We start from the raw sequence: 16,247 nt of genomic DNA, 5'->3' as shown, positions 1-16,247 counted from the left end.
CGGATCACCTGAGGTCAGGAGTGCGAGACCAGTCTGGCCAAGATGCAAAACCCAGTCCCTCCTAAAAACACAAAAATTAGCTAGGTGTGGTCGTGCGAGCCTGTAATCCCAGCTACACGGGTGGCTGAGGTCGGAGAATCGCTTGAACCTGGGAGACGGAGGTTGCAGTGAGCCGAGATCTCACCACTGCACTCCAGCCGGGGCGACAGAGCGAGACCGTCTCGGAGATTACTATAATAATAATAATAATAATAATAATAATAATAATAATAAGCGAGACCGTCTCGGAGATTACTATAATAATAATAATAATAAGAAGAAGAAGAAGAAGAAGAAGAAGTATTATTTTAGACAGGGTCTCTGTCGCCCAGGCTGCAGTGCAGTGGTTCGCCCTCGGCTCCCTGGTTCACGTGATCCTCCCGCTTCGGGACGATAGGCGAGCACAACCACGCTTGGCTAATTTTTAGTAGAGACCGAGCTTCACTATGTCACCCAGGCTGGTTTCAAACTTCAAGCATGCTGGAGTCAAGTCTACCTGCCACGACCTTCCAAAGTGCTGGGAATCCAGGTGTGAGCTGCTGTGTCCCGCCCTTTACGTACACAAATCTTAGAAGGACCTCAAGATCTTTCTTATAGATAAATACAAACATTGAAGTTCTCAGTGTTCTTGGATATGCACATCTGTAAAATTGAAAGTATCGAGTCAAAAACTAAGACTTCTCTTTTTGCAATCCTATTAGTGTTAAACACTAGTAACTTTTTATTTTTTTGAGATGGAGGTTCGGCCTGTCGCCCAGGCTGGAGTGGAGTGGTGCTATCTCGGCTCACTGCAACCTCCTTCTCCCGAGTTCAAGCGATTCTCATGCTTTACCATCCGAGTAGCTGGGATTTACAGGCATGTGCCACCTCGCCGGGTAATTTTTGTCTTTTTAGTAGAATGGGGGTGTCACCATGTTGGTCAGGCTGGTCTTGAACTCCTGACCTCAGATGATCCGCCTGCCTCGACCTCCCAAAGTGCTGATACTACAGGCGGAAGCCGACATGCCCTGCCTGTCATTTATTTTATAGCGTCTCACCTTTTACTCATGCTTTGGAAGACTTTCTCTACCTTTAAAGTTTTTTTTTTTTTTTTTTTTTTTTTTTTTTTGAGACGGAGTCTCACTCTGTCGCTGAGGCTGGAGTGCAGTGGCTCAATCTTGGCTCAGTGCAACCTCTGCCCCCAGGTTCAAGTGATTCTCCTGCCTCAGCCTCCCGTGTTGCTGGGATTATAGGCACCTGCTACTGCGTCCAGCTAATTTTTGTATTTTTAGTAGAGAGGGGGTTTCACCATCTTGGCTAGGCTGGTCTTGAACTCCTGACCTCTCGTGATCCACCATGCCTGGACTAAGTATTCTTTTTCTTTCTTTGTTCCTTTCTTTCTTCCCTTCCTTCCTTCCCTCCCTCCCTCCCTCCCTCTTTCTTCCTTCCTTCCTTCCTTCTTCCTTTCCTTTCCTGTCCTGTCCTGTCCTGTCCTGTCCTGTCCTCTTCTCAGAGTCTCACTCTCTCGCCCAGGCTGGAGTGCAGTGGCACGATCTCGGCTCACTACCAGCTCCGCCTCCAGGGTTTACCCCATTCTCCTGCCTCAGCCTCCCAAGTAACTGGGACTATAGGCGCCCGCCACCATGCCCGGCTAATTTTTTGTATTTTAGGAGATACAGGGTTTCACCGTGTTAGCCAGGACAGTCTTGATCTCCTGACCTCTGATCTGCCCACCTCGGCCTCCCAAAGTGCTGGGATTGCAGGCATGAATATTCCTTTTCTTACATCTCTTGTGTATGTGTGTGACATGTAATATTTATATGATGGTTGCATTTTAGTGTCCATAAATAGACTTATTGCAATACTACCACACTCATTAGTTTGCATAATATTTGTGAGGCTGCTTACTAGATACAACAGGAGTAATTGTGACAGGTTGTATGGCACATGAAGCCTAAAATATTTACTATCTGACCCTTTACAGAAAAGTTTGCTGAACCTTGGTGTAAACAGTGTGTCTTTTGGCAACATGATAATCTGTTTAATCTTAGGCATTTTTGTTCTTTTTTTTTTTTTTTTTTTTTTTTTTTTGAGATGAAGTTTCACTCTTACTCCCCAAGCTAGAGTGCAATGGCATAATCTTGGCTCACTGCAACCTTTGTCTCCTGGGTTCGAGTGATTCTCCTGCCTAAGAGGCAGGGTGTCACTTTGTTGCTCAGGCTGGAGTGCAGTGATTCCATCACTGATCAGTTATAGTGTTGAATTTCTATGTTTGTGACCTAGGCCAGTTCACATCTCCTTAGGCAACCTAGTCTAGTGGTCTCCTATTCCCAAGAGATTACCATTTTTTAATTTTTTAAATTTTTTTGAGACGGATTCTCGCTCTGTCGCCAGGCTGGAGTGCAGTGGTGTGATCTCTGCTCACTGCAGTCTCCGCCTCCCAGGTTCAAGCGATTCCCCTGCCTCAGCCTCTCGAGTACTTGGAAGTACAGGTGTGCACCACCATGCCTGGCTAATTTTTTTGTGTGTTTTAGTAGAGACGGGGTTTCACCATGTTGGTCAAGATGGTCTCTATCTGACCTCGTGATCCACTTGCATTTGCCTCCCAAAGTGCTGTGATTACAGGCATGAGCCACTGCTCCCGGCCTATTTATTTATTTATTGAGATGGTGTCTCATTTTTTTAACCTGGCTGGGGAACAGTGGCATAATAGTATCTCACTGCAGCCTTGAACTCCCAGTCTCAAGGGATCCTCTAACCTCAGCCTACCCAGCAGGTAGGACTACAGGTTCATACCACTGCACCTGGCTCATTGTTTTTTCATTCATTCTTTTACTGAATTTACAAAGAAATATTGTATATATTTATCGTGTACAATATGAAGTTTTCAAATGTGTATATACTGTGTAATTGGAGTTATCATTCTTTTTACAATTAATATCAATGGAAACACTCCACTGTCTCAATTCCTGTGGTATATCTGATGAGCTGTTTCAAGGTTTTTCAAAATTAGTCTGTAGTCGCAGCTTCTCTAGAGGCTGAGGCAGGAGACTTGCTTGAGCCCAGCACTCCAAAATCAGGCTTGGCAACATAGAGAGACCCTGTCTCTACAAAAAATAGGAAAAATATAAATTAACCAGACATGGTTACAGGCGCCTGTAGACCCAGCTACTCAGGAGGGTGAGGTAGAAGGATAACTTGAGCCTGGGACTTCGAGGCTACAGTGAGCCGTTATCGTGCCACTGCACTCCAGCCTGGGGAACAGAGTGAGACCTTGTCTCAAAAAAAAAAAAAAAGAAAAGACAGTAGATAAATAAGGATTAGAGGAGGGAATAGGGAGCTATTGCTTAAACAGGGCACAGCATTTCTCTTTGGGGTTTTGAAAATGCTCTGGAAGTAGAGAATGGCTATGGTTGCATAACAGTACAAATAAACTAAAAACCACTGAATTGTACACTTTTCTTCTTCTTCTTCTTCTCCTTCTTCTTCTTCTTCCTCCTCCTCCTCCTCCTCCTCCTCTTCTTCTTCTTCTTCCCCTTCCTCTTCCCCTTCCCCTTCTCCTTCTTCTTCTTTCTTCTTCTTCTGAGTTTCACTCTTGTTGCCCGGGCAGGAGTACAATGGCACAATCTTGGTTCACTGCAACCTCTGCCTCCCGTGTTAAAGCGATTCTCCCGCCTCAACCTCCTGAGTAGCTGGGATTACAGGCACCCGCCACCACGTCCAGCTAATTTTTGTATTTTTAGTAGAGAAGGGTTTTGCCATGTTGGCCAGGCTGGTCTTGAACTCCTGACCTCAGGTGATCCGCTTGTCTAGGCCTTCCAAAGTGCTGGGATTACAGGTATGAGCTACCACGCCCAGCTGAATTGTATACTTTTCAATTGTAAAGTGATGGATTTCATGTCATGTAAATTCATCTCAATAAGAAAAATTAGGTTGGGTGCAGTGGCTCATGCATGTAGTCCCAGCACTTTGGGAGGTCAAGGTGAGCAGACCACTTGAATCCAGGAGTTTTGAGACCAGCCTGGGCAACATGGTGATATCCTGTCTCTACAACAAATACAGAAAAATTAACCAGACATGGTGGTACGTACCTGTGGTCCCAGCTTACTCGGGACGCTGAGCTAGGAGGAACATGTAAGCCTGGGAGGTTGAAGCCACAGTGAACCGTGATTGTGCCACTGCACTCACTCCTTCCTTTGACGGAGTGAGACCCTGAGAAAGGAAGGAGGGACGGAGGGAGGGAGGAAGGAAGGAAATTGAAACTATAGCAGTTACTTTAAAGACCCAAACACTAAAAATAACCCAATGCCCATGTCCAGCAGAAAAAATGATAACCTTGTTATGTATTTAATCAGTGAACTTACTATACAATGAGAATGGACTATAAGTATACTTAACAACTCATTTTGTGAAAATTTAAAAAGCTGTATACTTGTGATTTGTACACCTTTCTATGTGTATGTTCTATTTGAAAACAGTTTGTGTCAAAATAATAGGTATGTCCAGGCACGGTGGCTCACACCTGTAATCCCAGCACTTTGGGAGGCTGAGGTGGGCAGATCACCAGAGGTCAGCCTGGCCAACATGGTGAAACCCATCTCTATTAAAAATACAAAAATTAGCTCGGTGTGGTGGCGGGCACCTGTAATCCCAGCTACTTGGGAGGCTGAGGAGGAAAATTGCCTGAACCCAGGAGGCAGAGGTTGCGGTGGTCTGAGATCATACCACTGCACTCCAGCCTGGGCAACAGAGCAAGACTCTGTCTGAAAAAAAAAAATTAATTAATTAAAACATATAATAAAAATAAATAAATAAAATAGATATTGTCTAATGAACATTACTGATGTAAAAGTAGTTTAAATTGTGGGGTTTTTTGTTGTTGTTGTTGTTGTTGTTTTTGAGTCGGAGTCTCGCTCTGTCACCCAGGCTGGAGTGCAGTGGCCGGATCTCAGCTCACTGCAAGCTCCGCCTCCCGGGTTCACGCCATTCTCCTGCCTCAGCCTCCCGAGTAGCTGGGACTACAGGCGCCCGCCACCTCGCCCGGCTATTTTTTCGTATTTTTTATTAGAGACGGGGTTTCACCGTGTTAGCCAGGATGGTCTCGATCTCCTGACCTTGTGATCCACCCGTCTCAGCCTCCCAAAGTGCTGGGATTACAGGCTTGAACCACCGCGCCTGGCTTGTTTTTTGTTTTTTTAAGAGATAGTCTCACTCAGTCACCCAGGCTGGAATGCAATGACACAATCTTGGCTCACTGCAACCAACACCTCTCAGTTTCAAGGGATTCTCCTGCCTCAGCCTCCCGATTAGCTGGGACTATAGGTGCCTACCACCATGCCTGGCTAATTTTTTTTGTATTTTTAGTAGAGATGAGGTTTCACCATATTGGCCAGGGTGGTCTCAAACTCCTGACCTTGTGATCTGCCTGCCTCAGCCTCCCAAAGTGCTGGGATTACAGGCATGAGCCACTGGGCCCAGCCTATAGTTTAAATTTTTTAAATTATTATTTATTTTTTATTTTTTGAGTTGGAGTCTTGCTCTGTCACCAGGCCTGAGTGCAGCAGAGCAATCTCGCCTCACTGCAACCTCTGCCTCCTAGGTCAAGTACAGACGTGGCCTAGTTTAAATTTTTACTTGGAGGCCAAGGTGAGTGGATTGCTGGAGCCCACAAGTTAGAGAACAGCTTGGGCAACATAGTAAGACCCTGTCTCTACAAAGAAACTTTTTATTTTAATTTTTTTTTAACTTTAAAAATACTATTTGGGGGAAAAATGAACACATCAAAATATCAGCAGGTATGATATTTTGATAGTTCTGTGGGGTTTGTTTTTGTTTGTTTGTTTGTTTGTTTGTTTGAGACAGAGTCTTGCTCTGTCGCCCAGGCTGGAGCACAGTGGCATGATCTTGGCTCACTGCAACCTCCATTTCCCGGGTTCAAGCGATTCTCGTGTTTTAGCCTTCCAAGAAGCTGGGACTACACCACGTCCTGCTAATTTTTGTAGTTTTAGTACAGACAGGGTTTCCCCATATTGGCCATGCTGGTCTTGAACTCCTGACCTCGTGATCTGCCCACCTCGGCCTCCCAAAGTGCTGGGATTACAGGTGTGAGCCATCACCCCTGGCCTTTGCTTTTGTTTCTTGGAGAAGAGGTCTCACTTTGTCACCCAGGCTGGAGTGTAGTAGCACAGTTCTGGCTCATTGGAACCTCCACCTCCTGTGCTGAAGCGATGCTGTCACCATCAGCCTCCCGAGTAGCTGGGGCTGCAGGTGTGCATCACCATACCTGACTAATTTTTTTTTTGTATTTTTGCTGGAGACTGGGTTTCACCATCTTGCTCAGGCTGGTCTTGAACTCCTGGGCTCAAGCGATCCTCTCATCTTGTCCTCCCAAAGTGCTGGAATTACAGGTGTTGAGCCACTACGCCTACCCTAGTTGTCTTTTCTTTTTGTATATTATGCCCTTTTGGTATTTTATGACTTCACTGAACATGTAAAAAGCGAAAATAATATTTTAGGCTGTATCCACAGGGGCTTTACATTTACTTGCTATTACATTTTAATCTTCTTATGGCTGTTATTCAGATATTTAAGTAGATGACATGAGTAATTTCTGTGTTTTACAGGCAGATTTTGACAACAAACCAGTAAATGGCCCCAAGTCAGAATCCATGGACTACAGTAGATGTGGTCATGGGGAAGAACAAAAATTGGAATTGAACCCACATCCTGTTGAAAATGTAACTAAAAATGAAGACAGCATGACAGGCATCGAGGTGGAGAAGTGGACACAAAACAAGAAATCACATTTAACTGATCATGTGAAAGGAGATTTTAGTGCTAATGTCCCAGAAGCTGAAAAATCGAAAAACTCTGAAGTTGACAAGAAACAAACCAAATCTCCAAAATTGTTTGTACAAACCATAAGAAATGGCATTAAACATGTACACTATTTACCAGCTGAAACAAATGTTTCATTTAAAAAATTCAACATTGAAGAATTCGGCAAGACATTGGAAAACAGTTCTTATAAATTCCTAAAAGACACTGCAAACCATAATAACGCTATGAGCTCCGTTGCTACTGATATGAGTTGTGATCATCTCAAGGGGAGAAGTAACGTTTTAGTTTTCCAGCAGCCTGGCTTTAACTGCAATTCCATTCCACATTCTTCACACTCCAACATACATCGTCATGCTAGTATACACAATGAAGGTGATCAACCAAAAACTCCTGAGAATATAACAAGTAAAGAACCAAAAGATGGATCTCCCGTTCAACCAAGTCTCTTATCGTTAATGAAAGATAGGAGATTAACATTGGAGCAAGTGGTAGCCATAGAGGCCCTGACTCAACTCTCAGAAGCCCCGTCAGAGAATTCCTCCCCATCAAAGTCAGAGAAGGATGAAGAATCAGAGCAGAGAACAGCCAGTTTGCTTAATAGCTGCAAAGCTATCCTTTACACTGTAAGAAAAGACCTCCAAGACCCAAACTTACAAGGAGAGCCACAAAAACTTCATCACTGTCCATCTTTGGAAAAACAAAGTTCATGCAACACGGTGGTTTTCAATGGGCAAGCCAACTCACATATCAGCTCAGCTACTAACCAAGCATCCACAAAGTCACATGAATATTCAAAAGTCACCAATTCATTATCTCTTTTTATACCAAAATCAAATTCACCCAAGATTGACACCAATAAAAGTATTGCTCAAGGGATAATAACTCTTGACAATTGTTCCAATGATTTGCATCAATTGCCACCAAGAAATAATGAAGTGGAGTATTGCAACCAGTTACTGGACAGCAGCAAAAATTTGGACTCAGATGATCTATCATGCCAGGATGCAACCCATACTCAAATTGAGGAAGACGTTGCAACACAGTTGACACAACTTGCTTCAATAATTAAGTTCAATTACATAAAATCAGAGGACAAAAATGTTGAAAGTACACCAACAAGCCTTGTCACGTGTAATGCACAGCAAAAATACAATCAGGAGAAGGGCACAATACAACAGAAACCGCCTTCAAGTGTACACAATAATCATGGTTCATCATTAACAAAGCAAAAGAACCCAACCCAGAAAAAGACAAAATCCACCCCATCAAGAGAACGGCGGAAAAAGAAGCCCACAGTTGTAAGTTATCAAGAAAATGATCAGCAGAAGTGGGAAAAGTTGTCCTACATGTATGGCACAATATGCGACATTTGGATAGCATCGAAATTTCAAAATTTTGGGCAATTTTGTCCCCATGATTTTCCTACTGTATTTGGGAAAATTTCTTCCTCAACCAAAATATGGAAACCACTGGCTCAAACGAGGTCCATTATGCAACCCAAAACAGTATTTCCTCCACTCACTCAGATAAAATTACAGAGATACCCTGAATCAGCAGAGGAAAAGATGAAGGTTGAACCATTGGATTCACTCAGCTTATTTCATCTTAAAACGGAATCCAACGGGAAGGCATTCACTGATAAAGCTTATAATTCTCAGGTACAGTTAACGGTGAATGCCAATCAGAAAGCCCATCCTTTGACCCAGCCCTCCTCTCCGCCTCACCAGTGTGCTAACGTGATGGCAGGCGATGACCAAATACGGTTTCAGCAGGTTGTTAAGGAGCAACTCATGGATCAGAGACTACCAACCTTGCCTGGTATCTCTCAAGAAACACCCTTACCGGAGTCAGCACTAACTCTCAGGAATGTAAATGTAGTGTGTTCAGGTGGAATTACAGTGGTTTCTACCAAAAGTGAAGAGGAAGTGTGTTCATCCAGTGTTGGAACATCAGAGTTTTCCACAGTGGACAGTGCACAGAAAAATTTTAATGATTATGCTATGAACTTCTTTACTAACCCTACAAAAAACCTAGTGTCTGTAACTAAAGATTCTGAACTGCCCACCTGCAACTGTCTTGGTGAGTACTTGTGTGGATGTGTTCTTATTTCACCTGCACAAATTACCTCAATCATGACAAGCAAATTCTGATTCATCTCTTTTTGTGTGATATTTTTTCCCCATTCTTACTCTAACTAAGATGGATTAAGTAAATCTATAACCATTTTTCTGTGGGACCTTTTGGTTCTGCTCACAAGAATGGAATATTCAACTTATAATTTGGAAAAACAAATTTGGAAAAGGTAAACCTGCTGAAGTGGAAAAATAGGCTGATATTTCTCTCAAGGCTGAATGTCTGTCAATTTATTGTGCGTAGCATAAGAATGAATTTCCTAGGCCAGGTACAGTGGCTCTTGCCTGTAATCCCAACACTTTGGGAGGCCAAGTCAGATGGATCACTCGAGGTCAAGAGTTCGATACCAGCCTGGCCAGCATGGTGAAACCCTGTATCTACTTAAAATTCAAAAATTAGTTGAGCATGGTGGTGCACACCTGCAATCCCAGCTACTCAGGTGGCTGAAGCAGGAGAATCACTTGAACCCAGGAGGCAGAGGTTACAGTGAGCCGAGATTGCACCACTCCCCTCCAGCTTGGGCAATAGAGCGAGACCCTGTCTCAAAAAAAAAAAAAAAGAGATAACTTAATAGTTTATTACGGTTTATTTATTTTTCCTATATTCAAACAAATTTCAACTTACAAGCCTTTCATTATATTTTTTTGTGTGTGAAATAGAAGATACATATAGAGAATGTAAAACATATGTATAAGTTAACAGTTATAAAATATATAGCTGGCAGTTGCCATCCTACTCTAGAATTGAAGCTGGTTTATGTCTTTTTCAGTGTCTAGTGCTTTTATGCTCTATCCAGTACAAGATCTAATACTGTCTTTTTTGTCCAAAGAGCACTTGATATTCTGAAATAATATATTTCTATTTCTCTGCAATACAAAGTGTACCTGCGTATAAAGAAATTCCATAATCTTGGCCACTTGAAGAATTCATAAACCTTTTTGAATTTTAACATATTAACAAATTTGTTTAATACTGATTTCCTATTTCAAAAAATCAAAGAATAACCAGTGTGCTAACATGAGTCATGTGCTAATAGCTGACTCATGGACTGATCCCTAACCAATGTATTTCTACATTTTTGTGCCTTAGGAGTCATTGAAAGAGAACATTCTGAACCAATTAGTTTTAGTAGTGTGTTAAAAGCTCTGAGAAAATCTTGCTGGGTAAAGATTCTCAGGCAGATCTTATGAGAAATTTCCTCAGTATTTGAAACATGTGAAAGCTTAATTTGAATCCTGTACTGATTAGTTACTGTGTGTGGTCAAATTTCAGGTAAGCACTCTTCTAAGAAACCTGTTGACTCTAATATAGCTGTAAAAAATAGGGAAATTAAATAGATTGTGTCATTAAAGTTCGTTAGGCTGCTTGAAGCCCCATTATTTTGTTTACCATACAACTATGATAGAATAAATTTTTTGTGAAAAAATCTGTTTTGAACCTCATCCAAATAGGTTTAGTTATTAGAAGTCTTACTTAAAATATGGCTCCAAATCACAAAGACTCAAGATTTGCCTTGACCAAAGGTGATGTTTTTATTAGAAGTGGGTGGTTCAATGGGAAGGATAAGTACATCACACTGATTTTTTTTTTTTTTTTTTTTTTTTTTTTTTTTTTTTTTTGAGACAGAGTCTCGCTCTGCCGCCCAGGCTGGAGTGCAGTGGCGTGATCTTGGCTCACTGCAAGCTCCGCCTCCCGGGTTCACGCCATTCTCCTGCCTCAGCCTCCCGAGTAGCTGGGACTACAGGCGCCCGCCATCTCGCCCGGCTAGTTTTTTTTTTGTATTTTTTAGTAGAGACAGGGTTTCACCGTGTCAACCAGGATGGTCTCGATCTCCTGACCTCGTGATCCGCCCGTCTCAGCCTCCCAAAGTGCTGGGATTACAGGCTTGAGCCACCGCGCCCGGCCTTCACACTGATTTTTTAACAACAGTAGAAAAAATAGTGTTGTGTAGTAATAATAATACTGAATTCTTGTTTTTCCGAAGTACACATTGTTCTGAAATAATATCCTTCCATTTCTCTGCTCATTGTTCAATACATAATGTTTTTTAGGTTTTTGTTTTGTTTGTTTGTGGATATAGGGTCTCACTTTGTTACTCAGACTGGTCTTGAACTCCTGGGCTCAAGTGATCCTCGTGCCTCAGCTTCTTAAAGTGCTGGGATTACAGGCGTGAACCACCACACCAGCTAACGCACAGTTTTGACAAACTACCATGTGCCAGTTACCAAGGATAGGCTGTTCTGAGAAGAATCTCACAATTTGGAAAGAGTGACAATGCTGTCTAGTGGAGTTGAATTGGGAGAACAAGGTCCTTGAATTAAGGAGAGAAGAATATGATCATGATAATGGCTTCCATTCTGGAGCTCTTACTACAAGTCTGATATTGTGCCTTGCTTTGACTTGTAATGTTCACAGCAACTCTTCAAAGGGAGGGCTTATTATCCCCATTATACAAATGCAGAAACCAAGGCACAGAGAATTTCATAGCTGTCCAGTAACTGAACTGGGACTCAGAGACAGCAGTCTCAACTCCAAAACCAATCCTTATAACGTACACTCTGGTGCTTAATAAATGTGAATTATATAAGAGAGAACACTTTTCGGCCGGGTGCAGTGGCTCACGCCTGTAATCCCAGCACTTTGGGAGGCTGAGGCGGGCAGGTCATGAGGTCAGGAGATTGAGACCATCCTGGCTAACACGGTGAAACCCCATCTCTACTAAAAAATACAAAAAGTTAGCCGGGCATGGTGGTGAGCGCCTGTAGTCCCAGCTACTCGGGAGGCTGAGGCAGGAGAATGGTGTGAACCTGGGAGGCAGAGCTTGCAGTGAGCCGAGATCGCGCCACTGCACTCTAGCCTGGGCGACATAGCGAGACTCCATCTCAAAAAAAAAGGAAAAGGTTGGGGGAGAGAACACTTTTCTAAATATCCTTACAAATGGAAATAAGGCCTGTAGTTCAACAAATACGAGCCTTTAAAGTTTATATACCTGAGCTAGACTGCTTTTCCTATGTGCATGGTTCTAAAAGGATGATTGTCTAGTTTGAAGACCCTTTCCTTATGCAAAATAACTAGTCACAGCATACAGAAATAGACAGCTGGGCATTCAGAGTTGAATAAGTACCTGCAGTGGACTCAGCTGTTTTTGGTGTAGAATTTCATGGCTAGAAATTCATGAAATGCAGTAATTCCCCAGTAATTCTTGTTACACATGAGTCTAAGGGGCCAAGTTAAAAATAGCATTTTTTAAGAAACAAAATTCATGCTCACAAAAATTCAAGTGGTGCAGAAATATGATGCAAACATCTTCCCATACTCCCATTCTATACAAAAGAACATTATTGATTTTAATTTTGTTTCCATTTTTACAAACATTTAAAACAATCTTTCTACTTGGTTTTCTAATATAATGATATCATGGATTTTTAAATGTTTTATAAATATTATTGTTTCAATCGATTTATTGTATTCCACTATATAAACATCCCATAATTTATTTAAACCACATGTTATTGACAGATGTTAGGAGTGTTTTGCTCTTTTTGATATTACAAATATTGGTAACAAGGAACATTCTTTTGTAATTGTGCAAGTGTGTAGTTGAATAAAATTGTCTGCAATGAAATTGCTCAATTTTTTAATAGGATTCTGAGGGCAACCTTTAACATTGTTCTTGGATAACTTTTAATATCACACCTCAATTAATACAGATTTTTTTTAAGCAGGAGATAGGAGTATAAATATGACCCACATCTTAAAATATTTTTTTTCTCCTCTGATTTTCAGAGGAAGAAAGAATTCGTTAGGGGCAGGAAGAAAGGAACATTAAAAGTTAAATTCCATGGGCTATTGTCCTTGACTTTAATTATCAAGTCTTACCAAAACCTTGTCAAGATTCGTGGTTCTGAATTGAGGGGGAACAAAAAGTATAAAAATAGCTTCTCCTGTCCCCTATGCAATTCTGTAAAGCTTTGGGTCTAATAATCTTATTCCTTCCACAGATCGAGTTATACAAAAAGACAAAGGCCCATATTATACACACCTTGGGGCAGGACCAAGTGTTGCTGCTGTCAGGGAAATCATGGAGAATAGGTGAGGAAATACGCTTCCCTGTTAAAATCATTTTTACTGTGAATCTGACTCAATGGAGATAAATCATCCCTAAGAACAAACGCCGTGATTGAAAAACATTCAGGAGTATGGGTTGGATGTTTCTTAGGGCCCAACAAAAGAGGGGTGTCCTCATGTCCCTACTGAGCCACCCATCATACAAGCTGTTGGGCACATAAAAGAGCACCCACAAAACAAGACTAATTGTCTTTGATAAATTCAGAAGTACTTTTTATATTATTGTATAATGGTAGAAATAGGTCAAATTACCACCCTTGACACTGCATACCCTACATTCCCATTGCTTGTCTTGCAGTCAGCCTATTTTTTAAAGAGTGATCTTTAAGGATAAGTGAGTAGGACTGGTTAACAAATTAAAATACCTGCCACACAAAAGCAAATGTTTAACAAAAGTAAATTATGAGGAGTGTTTGATTTTTGAGCTTCTGTACATCTATATCTTAAATACATTAAGATCTTCAAAGCCAAAGCCTTCAAGTACAGATTGCAATTAATTAGTACATTCCCTTCACTGTGTTTTATACTCAGGTATGGTCAAAAAGGAAACGCAATAAGGATAGAAATAGTAGTGTACACCGGTAAAGAAGGGAAAAGCTCTCATGGGTGTCCAATTGCTAAGTGGGTAAGTATTTCCTGTTTATATATATTTTTTTGAAGCTTGTTATTCCAGAGCTGATATTTATACTTTTACAATAGCCAGAGTGAGCTTTATTTTATTTATTCATTTGTTTATTTAATTTCTGAGACAGAGTCTTGGTTGCCCCAGCTGGATTGCAGTGGTGCAATCACACCTCACTGCAGCCTTGATCTCCCAGGCTCAAGCAATCTTCCCACCTTGGTCTCCCAAGTAGTTAAGACTATAGGCACTTGCCACCAAACCCAGCAATTTTTTTTTTTTTTTTTTTGAGACGGAGTCTTGCTATGTCGCCCAGGCTGGAGTGCAGTGGCCGGATCTCACCTCACTGCAAGCTCCGCCTCCCGGGTTCACGCCATTCTCCTGCCTCAGCCTCCCGAGTAGCTGGGACTTCAGGCGTCCACCACATCGCCCGGCTAGTTTTTTGTATTTTTTAGTAGAGACGGGGTTTCACCGTGTTAGCCAGGATGGTCTCAATCTCCTGACCTCGTGATCCACCCGTCTCGGCCTCCCAAAGTGCTGGGATTACAGGCTTGAGCCACCGCGCCCGGCCGTTTTTTTTTTTTTTTTTTTAAGTAGAGAGGAGGTCTTGCTACATTGCCCAGGCTGGTCTCAAACATCTGAGCTCAAGTGATCCTCCCGCCTCAGTCCCCTAAAGTGCTGGGGTTACAGGCGTGAGCCACTGTGCTTGGCCAGATTTTTTGATAGATTTTCAAGAAAATTGGTCATTTGTGATGAAAGTTGCAAATATATTTTCTCAGTTTGTTGTGGTTTTACCAGTTAGTTTTTTTTTTTTTTTTAACTGTAATCAGCTTTTTCATCTTTTATAGCTTTAGGATATTGTGTCTTAATTAGAAAAACCTTTACCACTTGTAGGTTATAAATCTCTCATTTCCTTTTGTAGTATTTTAATGATTTTATTTTATTTTTCTATATTGAAGTATTTTATATTTATCCTGGTTTAGAGCATTGGTAGCTATGTACACTTCTCCAGATGGCTACTCAGTTATCCAACACCACTCATTTAATTGTACATCCCTTCATTATTGATGTGTATTTGCTTATATGTGTAGATTCCCTATTGTGTTAAATTATTGTCTTTAATCAGCATGAGATTGCTCTATTTAGATTTTATAATGTTTCCATGTCTAATAGGCTAATTCCTTTTAATTTTTCAAAAGTGGTCTGACCATTCTGGTTTATTTTATCATATTAATGTATAAACACCATGTTTCATTACAAGAATAAAATTCTATTGGTATTTTTATTGGAATCATATTAATAGAATTTGGAGAATTTACATATATTTTCATGTTCAGTCTTCCTATTCCACATATTGCATCTTTCCATTTGCGTATGCCTTCTTTTGTCCTTGAGGACTGTTTTAAGATAGAATTTATTTAAGGTAGAATTTACATGTTTCTTGTTTTTGTACATATTTCTCTTGTGTATCCTCTAATACAGTTAGTCCAACAGACTAACTCTAATTTTATATTGCTTTAGTAATGATGGTCTCCTTACTTTGTTTCTCTCTTCCCATGGGGATGTTTCCAGAGTTTTCCCATTAAGTGTGGGTTGTTGGCCGGAACGGTGGCTCAGGCCTGTAATCCCAGCATTTTGGGAGGCTGAGGCGGCCAGATCACCAGAGGTCAGAGTTCGAGACCAGCCTGGCCAACATGGTGAAACCCTGTCTCTACTAAAAATACATAAAATAGCTGGGCATGGTGGTGGGCACCTGTAGTCCCAGCTACTTGGGAGACCAAGGCAGGAGAATCGCTTGAACCCGGGAGGCAGAGGTTGCAGTGAGCCAAGATCAGGCCAGTGCACTCTAGCCTGGGCAACAAGAGCAAAACTCTCCAAAAAAAAAAAAAAGCGTGGGTTGTCAGGGAATGCGTTTCAGGGAAGGTAACATTTAAGCTGAGAAAGTAGTGACAAAAAGGAGCTAAGTACGCAGAGGATATGCAGGGAGTAGCACTCCTAAGCAGAGAAAACAGCACGAACAAAGGTCTTGGGTTAAGAAATAAGAGTACATTAAAAAAATCTAAGCAGAGTCATTTGAAATTAAGGGGATAGGCTGGGCGCAGTGGCTCACACCTGTAATCCCAGCACTTTGGGAGGCCGAGGGGGGCAGATCACCAGAGGTCAGAAGATGGAGCCCATCCTGGCTAACATGGTAAAACTATTTCGTGTCTACTCGAAATAAAAAAATAGCTGGATGTGGTGGCGCGAGCCTGTAGTCCCAGATACTCTGGCGGCTGAGGCAGGAGAATCGCTTGAAACCAAGAGGTGGAGGTTGCAGTGAGCCTAGGTCAAGCCACTGCACTCCAGCCTGGGCGACAGAGTAAGACTCTGTCTCAAAAAAAAACCCAAAATAGGCCGGGCGCGGTGTCTCAAGCCTGTAATCCCAGCACTTTGGGAGGTCAAGATGGGCGGATCACGAGGTCAGGAGATTGAGACCATCCTGGCTAACACGGTGAAACCCCGTCTCTAC

The 16,247-nt window shown here is 41.8% G+C and overlaps 1 protein-coding gene across 4 annotated transcripts in view; it reads left to right on the top strand.

Moving 5' to 3' along the window:
* TET1 (tet methylcytosine dioxygenase 1) overlaps window positions 1–16,247 on the top strand; it is a 148,282-nt gene that overhangs the window by 82,509 nt on the left and 49,526 nt on the right. For all 4 annotated transcript variants that reach the window (XM_050805189.1, XM_050805188.1, XM_050805191.1 and 1 more), the window contains 3 exons: window positions 6,642–8,937; window positions 12,993–13,083; window positions 13,651–13,744. In XM_050805189.1, the coding sequence (XP_050661146.1) occupies window positions 6,642–8,937; window positions 12,993–13,083; window positions 13,651–13,744 (2,481 nt within the window). The remainder of the gene's footprint in view (window positions 1–6,641; window positions 8,938–12,992; window positions 13,084–13,650; window positions 13,745–16,247) is intronic.

Source organism: Macaca thibetana, chromosome 9 (assembly GCF_024542745.1).
Source record: "Macaca thibetana thibetana isolate TM-01 chromosome 9, ASM2454274v1, whole genome shotgun sequence".
Taxonomy (NCBI): Eukaryota; Metazoa; Chordata; class Mammalia; order Primates; family Cercopithecidae; genus Macaca; species Macaca thibetana.
The sequence above is the reverse complement of the archived record's forward strand: the minus strand, read 5'-3'. Positions and strand labels throughout refer to the sequence as shown.